The 12,022-nt window shown below is 55.5% G+C and overlaps 6 protein-coding genes across 6 annotated transcripts; 3 read left to right on the forward strand and 3 right to left on the reverse strand.

Moving 5' to 3' along the window:
* Positions 1-234: 234 nt before the first annotated feature.
* On the reverse strand, positions 235-2,133 carry MGL_0895 (uncharacterized protein; the record flags this gene model as incomplete). The annotated part of the gene is made up of 1 exon (XM_001731575.1): positions 235-2,133. One exon carries the CDS (start codon positions 2,131-2,133, stop codon positions 235-237), a length of 1,899 nt encoding a protein of 632 aa, XP_001731627.1.
* Positions 2,134-2,786: 653 nt separating this feature from the next.
* Positions 2,787-3,455, forward strand: MGL_0896 (uncharacterized protein; the record flags this gene model as incomplete). Its single annotated transcript, XM_001731576.1, has 1 exon — positions 2,787-3,455. One exon carries the CDS (start codon positions 2,787-2,789, stop codon positions 3,453-3,455), a length of 669 nt encoding a protein of 222 aa, XP_001731628.1.
* Positions 3,456-3,527: 72 nt separating this feature from the next.
* MGL_0897 (uncharacterized protein) lies at positions 3,528-5,528 on the reverse strand (the record flags this gene model as incomplete). Its single annotated transcript, XM_001731577.1, has 1 exon — positions 3,528-5,528. The coding sequence occupies one exon, from the start codon at positions 5,526-5,528 to the stop codon at positions 3,528-3,530; it is 2,001 nt and encodes a 666-aa protein (XP_001731629.1).
* Positions 5,529-5,798: 270 nt separating this feature from the next.
* MGL_0898 (uncharacterized protein) lies at positions 5,799-8,885 on the forward strand (the record flags this gene model as incomplete). The annotated part of the gene is made up of 1 exon (XM_001731578.1): positions 5,799-8,885. One exon carries the CDS (start codon positions 5,799-5,801, stop codon positions 8,883-8,885), a length of 3,087 nt encoding a protein of 1,028 aa, XP_001731630.1.
* A 335-nt stretch (positions 8,886-9,220) lies between these two features.
* On the forward strand, positions 9,221-10,435 carry MGL_0899 (uncharacterized protein; the record flags this gene model as incomplete). Its single annotated transcript, XM_001731579.1, has 1 exon — positions 9,221-10,435. The coding sequence occupies one exon, from the start codon at positions 9,221-9,223 to the stop codon at positions 10,433-10,435; it is 1,215 nt and encodes a 404-aa protein (XP_001731631.1).
* A 275-nt stretch (positions 10,436-10,710) lies between these two features.
* Positions 10,711-11,841, reverse strand: MGL_0900 (uncharacterized protein; the record flags this gene model as incomplete). The annotated part of the gene is made up of 1 exon (XM_001731580.1): positions 10,711-11,841. One exon carries the CDS (start codon positions 11,839-11,841, stop codon positions 10,711-10,713), a length of 1,131 nt encoding a protein of 376 aa, XP_001731632.1.
* Positions 11,842-12,022: the final 181 nt, after the last annotated feature.

Below are 12,022 nucleotides of genomic sequence, written 5' to 3' on the forward strand. Positions count from 1 at the left end.
GAATAAACATACAGATACACACGCATCCAAATGCAGTAGGGTAATTTTCTCGATGCTCGTCGGCGTTGGAGGCGACGCAGGAACTCTAGCAAATAAGAAGCTGCAATGCGCGATCGTCTTATTTTTTTTTTTCACCTATAAATCAGCCGCCCAATTGAGAGCGCACGCGTTAAGAGAGGCAGGGGGGGGGGTTTGGATGGATCGGGCGAGATCGGGCGGGCAATTGGATGATCATCATGCTAGATGCATCCCGGCGACGCCGCCGCGTGACTCTGCCTGGCGATTCGTCGCGTGAGTCTGGCGCTTCCGCTCGGCGGCAAATGCCTTTTTCGCAGCAGACTTGGCTTGTTTGCGCTGCTGCTTTTCCTGCTTGACGGCTTTCTTGCGCTGCCGGCGTTCCTCCGCACTTTCGTTGCGGTCCCGCCTGTGGATCTGGCCCCGAGGCTGCGAGGCTCCTGCATGTAGAGGCTTTGTACCAACGTCATTGTCAGCGCTCTCGCTTTCGTCATCATCATCATCATCATCATCATCATCACCATCACCATCACCATCACCATTGCTGTCACTGTCGGGCGATGATGCACGCGCAGATCCAAGTGCTTCGTTGCGCTCACACTTGGGTGGCTTGCGTGCTGATGTGTAGCCGACGACTTGCGGCATACCTGTTCGTGGGTGGAGGCGGATTTTGGGAATCCGGCGGTCGTCGTGGCCACCGATAGCGCTGGACATCGACACGGTTCGCGGCGCAGCTGATCGGTCGGTCACACTGCCACGAACACTGTCTGATGCACGGATCGTCCGGGGATGGTTTTCCAGATTCGTCTTGGTTGTTTGGATCGTTTCGACGTCCCACTGCTCTCGATCACGACCAATGATATCGGGGTTGAGGAACGGATTTTCCTGGGCAGACTGCGCAGCATGTGAATCCTCTTCGTCCTCGTTCTCATCATCGACGCCCTCGCGAATATGTGCATGCCCCAAAGCTTTGCGTACCAGCTCGAGCTTCTCATCCGCTGTCGTTGTTCGGTCGCCCAGTGTCGGTCGAAGCTTGCCTCCAATGACTTCCTGATGATCTAGAAAATCGTCGAGAATGTGGTCGAGATCTTGCCGCGTGAGTTTCTCAGCTGTCTCATGGTCAAGTTCGTCCGCCTCTGGATCGTCCATGTCAGCCTCACCGTCGTGTACATCCGTAAACGCGCCGGTCAGTGCATCCAGCGCAGGGTCCCCTGTCGCTCGCCCACCGTAACTGCGAATGACTTGATCAAACTGCGAGTCCAAATCGGTGAGTCCTTCATTCCGGAACATGGAGGACGACGTCATAGTCCATGCGGTCGATGCACCACCAACACTTCCTTCACGCATCGACGCTGCACGCCGTGCCAGCACACCAGGCTTGCCCTTTTTTCCCAGTGCCGAGCCTGTCGAAGACACCGATCCTGTTCGACGGCCAGAGCGTCTTGCTGCCGCAGAAGGGCCTAATTCACCCAGCGTATCGCGATCCTCCTCATCAGCAGCTGCATCTTCGTCTTCGTGAGCGTCGTCACTATCGCCTTGGGAAGCTGCTAGCTTTTTCTGTTGCTCCTTGAACAACGCCACACGTGCTTCCAGACTCAAGGCCGACTCGTCGCCGCCCACAGCGTCTCGTTCTTTCTTTGCTCGCTCCAGTGGGTCCAGCCATATATCATCACCTTCCGGCGCTTGATCACGCCATTCATCACCGGCCGTTCGCTCTCCAGACCAAACTCCGTCCTGCACAAGATCCGTGAAAAAATCGTCTTCGAGCTTGTCGTCAACAAAGGCATCGTCGTCCAGTGCTTCCAGCGTTTGTCGCAAGTGCGGGTCCATATCAGGCTGGAGTCCTTGCGGTGCAGGTTCTTCATACGCCTGCGCAAGCGAGATCTCGTCCGCTGCAAATACGGATGATGGCAGGAGCAGATTGTGTTGATTCGCGATGGTTGGCTTGCTCGACGACGCGCTGGTCTTGCCGGCATCGTCCTCCTTGAGAGAAAAGCCAGGTGCTCGGTCTTTGGGTTGTACAGCTGAAGGGATCCATACCGCTTCGGTGTCATCTTCTTCGTCTACTCCGCCACGCTTGCTGTTTTCCGTGTCATGAATGGCACGAAGATGCTGCATATAATCGTATTCTGTGTCATCGTAGTATACACCGTAGAGGGCCGCCTCGCCGATATTTTTTCGCAGCGGCTTTCCACTTGCATCAAGCTCAAGTGCAGGGTCTTCTTGGGCTAGTTCTGCTCGTGATTTTCCCTACAGTGGTTAGCGCAGATTCCCATGGCATGTGACGCGTCACTCGCCATCGACGTATGCATACCTTGCTCCGATTCAATGGTTCATAGGGTTTAAGTACGTGCTGACCCACATCTGGATCATTGCGCATCACATCACGCTGCGATCGATGCACGACCTGAAAGTGCACCGCGTTCGGCTGACGCCAGATGGATTTGGGCGCCATTCTGCATCGATAATTTGTGTGACGAGTCTTGCAGCAGAAAAAAGTAGCGTGCATGAGGAAAGGCCAAGCCAACGAGAAAAACAAAATTGACCACGTGGCTAGTGCCCTCCCCCCCCCCTTCCCCCTCGTCCATCAACCTCGCCAGAGGTGGAGAAAGATGTAAAAGAGGCGCGCACTTAGTGGCCACCAGTCAGCAGTCGTTGGTGTGTCATACACCACTCTCAATTCAAGCTCAGCTCACGAACCAACTGACTTTTCCATTTTCGTTATCTTTTTTTTTTTCTACTTCGTTTTCCGCACGCCCCCCCTCCTAGAGATGGACGATCAGCAACCACTGCTTCTTCCTGGACAGCCATTTCCACCATTGCCAAAGGGCGAGTTTGTCTTGGGAGATGGCGCCTATGGCCGTGAGGGATACGTAGTCTCGGACCGCATTGGCCATGGAACTGAGACAAAGCTTGGCACGCAGACAATCGTAAAGGTTGTTGGTACACAGCCCCCGCTCGCGCTGCCCAAGGCAGGCAGTACGGTGCTGGGTCGTGTGACGCGGGTGAATCCGCGCCAGGCGACAGTATCGATCCTCGTGGTTGATGGCCTGCCGTGTGGTGGTGCACAGGCCACGAGAGTCGGCGCTTCGAACAACAAGGCGGCCGGTGAAGGGATCGATGGTAGCGACTTTCAAGGCATTATCCGTGCACAAGATGTACGCAGCACAGAAAAAGACGCCGTCGTCTTGGCAGAGTGTTTCCGACCAGGCGACATTGTGCGTGCGACGGTGATTTCATTGGGGGATGCCCGTTCCTATTACCTATCGACGGCACAAAACGAGTTGGGCGTCGTACATGCGACAACGCGAGGACCCTCGCAGTATGGATGGACAGCGGCAAAGCATGTGCTGCAGCCAATGTCGTGGCGCGAGATGGCAGATCCCGTGACAGGCCATGTCGAACCGCGTAAGTGTGCTAAGCCAGACTGGCTTGCGTAACGAGCTCCGGCACAGCCGCCTCGAGACGCTGGACGGCTTCGGCGCCATGCGCATCGTCATTGCGTGCAAACTTCAGCAGCGTCTGCACCGTCTTTTGTCGGGGTATATGGGTGTGTGAGCGCACATGTCTTGCACCACCACATCCACGGCCTCTGTCAGGTGGCCACATCGCGCAAGACACTCGGTCCAAGCATCGTACACAGTCTTTGTCATCAGGTGCGCATACTGGCGGCGCACAGTCGCGAGGATCTCGCGCATCACGCCCAGCAGGCCAGCTCGGCCACATGTGTCGCACACAATCGTGACAGTGACATCGTCCAGGAAGCGCGGCGCACCAGCATTGTGGCACAGCACCATTAGGCTGTCCCAAATACCCAGCACTTGAGCTGGCGCACCCGCATAGTTGTATGCGTTCATGAGCGCATGGATCAGCACGAGGTCTGGCTCCAGGTGCATGTCTCGCTGGATCAGCTCGTGTGTAGCACGCACGCCTGCAAGCGTGGCATGTGTCTTTGCATAAAAGTCCAGGAGTATGGTATATGTGGATGGGCTGGGATGAAAGCCAGCGCTTCGCATGTCTGCAAGCACTTGGAGCGGCAACTCAGGTGGCGCTGACTCGCCGTCGAGTACGAGTCGGCACAAGAACGCCACGAGTCTCGCGTACGTGTCGTGTGTCCAGCCACCTAGTGCATGGGCTCGGTGATACACGAGCCACGCATCGTCGTATGTCGAGCAAGCACTCAGGAGGCGCTTCGTCATTGTGATCGTCGCATGTGGCGGCACACGCACGCGCCGCTGAGCGAGCTGCGCTAGCACGTCCAAAGCACGCGGCACGTCCTGCAAACGTGCACATGCGATGATCAGTGGATAAAAGAGACCCAAATCAACCTGACGCTGCCGTGGCTTCCGCAGACGGAACCGAGCCAGGAGCGATGTGCGCGACGTCGACATCCAAGAATCGGTGTCTTCGCTCAAATACTCCTGCAACAGCAAGCAGGCCTGATCAAGCGCAGGGACAAAGGCTGCGCAATGTGCCTCGATCAGTGGCTGCAGCAGGGCGGGATCTGGCTCCATCGACCAGAGGGATCGCGCCTCCTTGTAAAGCGCGCTGGCTTCGGACACTTGCTGTGGATCCGACGTGACTGAGCCAAGACTATGGTGATGGCCATGGCCCAGCACCGCGTGAATCGCCATGCTTAGTGCATGAGCAGTAGGCTGTACACCCACGGTGGCGTGAATGCGTTGCAAGACGCCAAGCGCTTCGTCACATGTAGTGAGGTGCGTGGGGTCATAACACTGGAAAAGCGTCGATACCGTATAGGCGTCGGGAAGAAAGGCCTGGCGTGTCAAGGCGGCTTCCGCCCGTGCCAGGGCTGCATCTGGTCCATTCACATGTCCTTCGTAGAGAAGTATAGTATGCCATGCAATTGCATCGTGAGAACTAGCCAAGCGTTTCTGCAGCTCGTCTGCAGCTTCATGCACGACAGCATCAATTGTTAGCCGGGACAGCATACATTCTTTGACATGGGCATGCACAAACGTGCTGAGGCCAACGACATCAAGCTGCCTCACGCCCAGTTCAACCAACAGCTGCGTCGCCTCAGGCTGTGTGTGTAGACTCGCGAGGAGCGCATTGATGGCGCCTGCTCGTGGAAGCACATCAAGTGCCCGAACGTCATTCCAAAGGAGCCATGCGTCATCGCACTGCCTTGCGGCAAGCACTGACTGCAAAGCCCACGAGGCATCGTCGCGATGGGGTATCCAAGCTGGGTATAATGCGCGCATCTGCTGCCAGGCATGAAAGACTGAGTCAGACTCGTGCGCTGCAACGCAAAGCGCTAGTGAATACAGTTCAGGCCGCGCTGCTGGCGGGGGTAACGTGCCTTGCAGGATGTGTGAGCGGCACAGTTGAGCTATGTCAGCAGCACGAGCATCACTCGCACGTACGCACCGCACAAGGTGCACGAGATCGACGCGCGCTGCATGGTCACACTGACGGAGTGTCCGATTCATCGCTAGCGAAGCCGCCTTTGACCAGTCCAAAGCCGCACTGCGATCAGACGACGCGACCATGCGCAGTCCCGCATGCGTATAGACGGTCCTCGAAGCATCAGCTCGGACGCACGGTGCGCACAGACGTCTCATCTGCACACGCAGCCCTGTCGACACATGGTGCATGGACGACTGACGTAAGGCTCATGGGGACGAGCGAGATGGAATCGGGCACCCGATCGAGTCGCGAATACGCGCGTTCCACGACGCTTGTTTCCTTACTCCGTTGTTCATTCGCTTAGGGGCTGACAAACCGATCGACGGGCTGACTGACTGATTGACTCACTGATCATGCAGGCATCTTTGCCGGCCGGTGCACCTGGCTCAACGGACGTGGGTCCAGATGCACCGTCGGCTGCCAACACCATATCCACGTCGGAAGGCAATCCTGCTGGTGATGCCCCTGCGTCGAATCGTGTGTCTGCACCGACTCCTGCTCCTCCATCAGCTTCAGAACAGGCTCCTTGTAACAACAAGGCATCTGAGAAGGCTCTCGCCTCTGATGCCAGGGCTCTCTCGACCCCTAGTGACGGCCTTGGTCGTGGACCTGATCCTGTTCCCAGCACAACCGTATCCCCTCCGCCCGCCACCACACAGGCCGCCGCGCGAGCGCCAAAAAGAGTGTCCAAACCATCGTCCAGTGCGGCGCGTGCAAAACAGACGACTCTAGCCGACCTGAAAGGTGGCAATATCGGTACGCTAACGCAGGATCCACCTGCTCCTGGATTTCTCCCAGCTGGCGGCGGCGGACGAAAAGTGATTCCCGAGCTCGTGCTCCCATTTACCTTGCCTACGAGACCCTTACCTTCCACTGTCCATGGTGCTCACAGCGAATCCGCAGGTGCCGTGGCTCTCCCAGACAGCGATACACCGGAGCCACTTGAGAAAAGTATGGTGTTCTTACAGTCGCTCCGGCAAACGCGCATGATGCACATGCTTCAAGTCTTGCCTCCTTTCAGTCACAGGCATCGTGCTGGTACCGACTACTATCATTCCGTACCGCCTGAACTCTTACCAGGCTTGGAGGATGGCTCATCCCATACACTCATTTCTTTGGGTCGGGCAGATGTGCACGTAGGCCCTGTTGTATACTATGGTGTGCGATTCTGGCAAGCCCGCCCTGTGCCAAAAACCGCCATGGCCAAAGTGAGTGACCCGCTACATCAGCCCTTTCAGCACCATGCTGCTCAGCACGGCACAGCGCTCACCGTATCAAGTTCCCCAGCCACGGTCACACAGCACAACCAGCTGCCACCACCACCATCGCCCAACTCCCACAGCACGCCAACGTCGGGCGTCTTTGGCTCCACACCTACTGCAAGCACATCAAGTTCAGAACGAACGACCGCTGCCGAGGCACAGATAGCGCCACTTGCGCCATCACAGACGCCGTCACCACATCGTGTGCCGACGCCTCTCGATCCTGGCTTTGTCGCACGGCTCCAGCAGCGGGCTGAAAAAGATTCGCACTTGCAGCAGCTGCTCCAGCTCGCACGAGCGGGTCAACTCGCTCCGAATGGACTTGCGCAGCTCAATGCAATCTTGGGATCACTCATGGTTCCAGCCCCATCGGCTACGACAACGTCGCCATCGCGACCGGCACCATCTGTGGCGCCTGAGGCATCCACCCCTTCTACGCACGCAATACCAACGACGTCGCCCGCCTCAGCAGTCCGCGCTGCACCAAGACGTTCGTCACCAGCCCCCTGTCACAACGACGAGCATGCGCCGCCACCCATTGTTCTTGTCGAGTTTCCCGAGAACCCAAGCTTGCATTTCGTTCTCCCCCTCTGGCACATGGCGATCGAGCGGCGCACCACTCATCAAGGCGCGCGTCGAATCCTATTGAGTTTTCTCATTCCTGCTATTGGCTCGAAGGCTGCTGGCGAAAGCGGCAAGAATGAGGCGTCTGAGGCTGTGCATGGGATGCTTGTGCAGGATCTGGACTTCAAAAAGTCCCATCAGGCGACACGTTCTGACCAGACTGCGACGCAGACAGATGAGATGTCTAGCACGCCGGCCTGCACAAGCGCGTCGTCAGATTCCATGCAGAAATCCGAGGCATCTGAACAACCTGTCACGAACCCTTCGATACCCAAAGCAGCCCCCTCGGGATCCAACGCTAGACGTGCCAGGCGTTCGTCCAGTCGTGCTCGAAATGACCGCAATATTCATGACGCACTTCCAGATCCTAGCACGCGTGTTTCCAGACCTCGACCTGTTCCGACGCGAAACCATGAGTTGTATCCTGTGACTTGGAACATCACATCTCAAGCACCGCTGGATCAGAGATTGTGGGAATGTCTTGGTCGTGTTCCTGGTTGCCTCACTGATGGGCATTGGACCTCATCATACGATGAGCGAGTCTGGAATCTACTCAAGGGATCCTTGCGCTCTCGCATGGCATCAAGGCCTCCTGAGTACACACTCCCCACTCACCTGCTCCAGGAAGATATCCCAGTGGGCCTGGTTGATCACGTAAGTGACCGGTACATGATGCGCATGCTTGTGAATACAAGCCGACCACAGCCGAAGCGGAAGGTGGCTATGCTTTCAGAAACCAAAGACACACCTCGTGCTAATACCGCTAGTATCGCTATGCGAGCACCAATAGTGTCGGAGGATGGCTCTATACCTGTCAAGCCAAAACGCAAACGTCATGTCGCTACGCACAATCCTGATGGGAGCATCAAGAGTTGTGGAGCATGTGGCAAAACCAAGACACCGATGTGGCGTCGGGGGCCCAAAGGACCATCGCAGCTGTGCAATGCATGTGGTGCGAAGTGGAAAGCAGGCCGCTTAGTTGTCCCTGATGTACCGCCGCCTCCAATATTAAATGATGTGATGCCAATTCGCCACGTGAAGCAAACGCCCCCGTCTGTACCGACTCCAGCCTCATCCTATGTGCCACTCGACAGGTCGAAGTTGGACCCATTGCCAACGCCACCATCTTCCATTCCTACGCCATCAATCGACTTGCCGGCAAAAACAGAGGCGACCTCGTCATGCACGATACCCAGCGCAACACCAAACCCGCCGCCCAACGCTACGTCCGCCACATCGTCTGTTTCCATGCCTACCGCGACTTCCATTCAGAATACCGATGCGACGAGTCCGACGTCAACGACCCCACCGCGACCAAGCATGCCACCATCTATCTTTACGAACAGAAAACCACTTGCATCAACGGACTTACCATCTACTACGTTACTGTCGCCCCCAACGGACGCCCTTCGCACATCCGATGCTGTGCGTCTTCCATTACATGCAGCCTCGCATGCAACTGTCCAGACCGAATCTCCCTCGCATTTGTCACCACAGTCATTGAATGTACGGCCGCCGCCTTCCCCTGACAATGGCGCGGAAGCAACCACATAGTTTCTCTTTGAGTGAATAAACAATCCCATCCCAGGTACAGTGAAGACAATCAAGACCCTTTCAGTCTCTGATCCTCCACACGAGACTTGGCTCGTGGCGCCTGTCCGGCTCTACGAAGCAACATACTCCCATTCGGATACCGTCCTCGTACGCACCTAGTTTTTCTTACGTATAGTGATTATGGTACGTACACTCTCCTCCAATCATATACGAACGCTGAACAGTCAACGCTGTCACTGAGCAAAGGACCAGCGGTGCCTGCAGCTGCAAGGCGCTTCCTCCAGTTTGTGGAAGCAAGTCCCACGCCATTCCACGCTACAGCTGCATGTGTCGCAATGCTGGAAAACGCTGGCTTCCGAAAACTTCATGAACACCAGACATGGAACGAAAAATTATACGTCGGGGGTAGGTACTATGTCCAGCGCAACCAGTCATCGCTACTTGCCTTTGTGATAGGTAAAAAATATGAGGCTGGTCAAGGTGTGCATATTGTCGGCGCGCATACGGACTCGCCAAATTTGCGCATTCGACCCGTGTCGAGGCGTACAAAAGAGGGGTACTTGCAGTGTTCTGTCGAGACATATGGTGGTGGAATTTGGCACACATGGTTCGATCGCGACCTGAGTCTGGCTGGCCGTGTGATTGTGACAAGTGACAAGGAACAGAGTCGATTCGTCTCGCGTCTTGTTCATATTCGACGTCCCTTATTGCGTGTACCTACGCTGGCTATCCATCTGAACCGCTCTGCCAATGAAGCGTTCAAGTTCAACCAGGAAGACCAACTTCAGCCAATTATGGGGCTCGCAGATATGTTAAATCAGCCTAGGTCGACGCCTGACGCCGATGCTGTGGGCAAGCCCACGATGGCCAGCAAACATCACCCTGTCTTACTGGAACTTCTTGCACAGGAGCTCGAAGTGCCTGTGGAGTTTATCCAAGACTTTGAGCTTTCACTCTTCGACACCAATGCACCAACGGCGGGCGGTGTATCGAATGAGTTCTTGTTTACACCGCGTGTCGACAATCAAATGAGCTGTTTCTGTGCGACTGAGGCACTCATTGCATCTGTATTGGATCTGGATGCACTCGATCGTGCAACTAGCATTCGTGCCATTGCTTTGTTCGATAACGAGGAAGTAGGGTCCGTCTCCTATCAAGGCGCTGAAAGCAATTTGCTCTGGAGCATGTTACATCGCCTTGCGGGACTTCGGGTGATTGGAGCGCCAGAATCGACGGCTTCGGCTCAAGACCTGACAGAACAAAGTCTTTCGCGCTCGTTCCTTATTAGCTCAGACACAGCCCATGCCGTGCATCCAAACTATGCATCGGTGCATGAAGAGCATCTGCGTCCGAAACTGAACGGGGGCCCTGTGATCAAGACGAATGCAAAGCAACGTTATGCATCGACAGCAGTCACAACGTTCCTCCTACGCCGCATTGCAAAGAAGGCAGGAGTCCCTTTACAGGAGTTTGAGGTGCGTAATGACTGTCCATGCGGTAGTACGATTGGCCCTATGTTATCTAAGGTACGTGTGTCGGAGGATAATTGAGGACGAAGCATCCACTTCACTCCCTCTCTCTCTCTCTCTCTCTCTCTCTCTCTCTCTCTCCTTAGTCTGTGTCTAACGTATTCGCAGAACGTACGCACGGTCGATATCGGCAACCCGCAGCTCAGTATGCATTCAATTCGCGAAATGTGTGGCTCGTATGATGTGGACTACAAGATCCGTCTGTTTGTCGAATTCTTCCGCTCATTCGAGGAAGTCGACGCAGAACTGCATGTTGATTAAAAGCAAGCCAACGTGACGGAGGGAAAGCCATGCGCCTATGCCGCTGCGCGCTGCTCCCGCTTAGGTGGCTGTGGAGCTGGCAAAGAGGTGAAAGAGTCGGCCATGTCTTCAGCCGCATGCACACGTTCCCAAATCTGCACATAGGATTCGCCCAAGAAAAGCATCTGTCGATTCACAGGCTCGACAATCAAGTCCTGCATTTGGAACCATTGCTCTCTTTGTGCACGCGTGTGGACTTGGGCACGCCATACGCTTTGGTCTCGCACAGTGCCGGCGGTAGCCTCGTGTGTGATATTTGCGAGTAGATTGTACACGGAGCCGAGCCTAGGGCTTTCGTTTAGCTCCGGTGCATCAACGTAGTCCTGGAGTTGCAGCCCCACTGGCGGGAAATTCACGATGGTGGTATTGCGCTCGTCAACAAATCGGTTGTGAGTAAATCGACGAAAATGAATGATGAGATATGGCGGCAAGCGTGTGATCTTGTGCCGTCGGATAAGGCCATGTGACTCTTGGATTGTCGTGCCATCGTACTTGGCTAGTAGGTGTGCAATAGGCACCTGAGGAATGATATTGTCAGCAACGACGTCCTGAAACACTGGGAGTGGAGGAAGATCAATAGCCAGGAGCAAAAAGGGGACTTGGTCGACTTTGATAGCCTTGTCGATATTGAATTTGGCGTGTCCAAACTCGTCCTGCTGACCGCCGGCACGACGGCCGTCATGGTCAAGTTTATCGACAACAAGATCGTCGTCGTCTTCCAAGCCCGTACGCACAATGACTTTTTGTGACTCGAGGCGCAACGCTCCTCGAAAACATTCAGTGATGATCGATGGCTGTTTGCGCGCTTTCGAGCCACTTCCTACCAAGTCCATGTGCAGGCGATTCAGAAGCCAGCCCAAGAATTCCACCGGGTCACACGGCTCTGTGAGACGGAATCGGCCTTGACTAGCTTCAGTCACTTCTTGCAAAAACTCATGGGGCGACACTTGGCTCTTGAAGGCACGTGGATTCCAAAGACGCCGGATGAGTGTCGCAAAGCGGCGAACAAGCTCTGTACTTTGCGGGAGCGTATCGGAGGCGGACGCAGATGCATCGCCATTGCCGCTCTGGAGAAAATAATTGCGCAATGGCGGTACATGTGCCAACGCCTGGATCACTACGTTCATAGCATCATGTCGTCCAATGTTATTAAGGCCCAAGAAACCCGGTAGATATGGTTGGGCATGCAAGTCCCGTGATTTGCATGGCTCAGGTGCATCAAATTGGGCGATTTGCTGTGGGGAAAAGGTCAGGCGCAATTGGTATTGGATATCGGCAAGTGATGCATCCTCGACAAGATAGTTGTCA

The sequence above is a fragment of the Malassezia globosa genome (assembly GCF_000181695.2).
Source record: "Malassezia globosa CBS 7966 chromosome Unknown mgl_sf_2.1, whole genome shotgun sequence".
NCBI lineage: Eukaryota > Fungi > Basidiomycota > Malasseziomycetes > Malasseziales > Malasseziaceae > Malassezia > Malassezia globosa.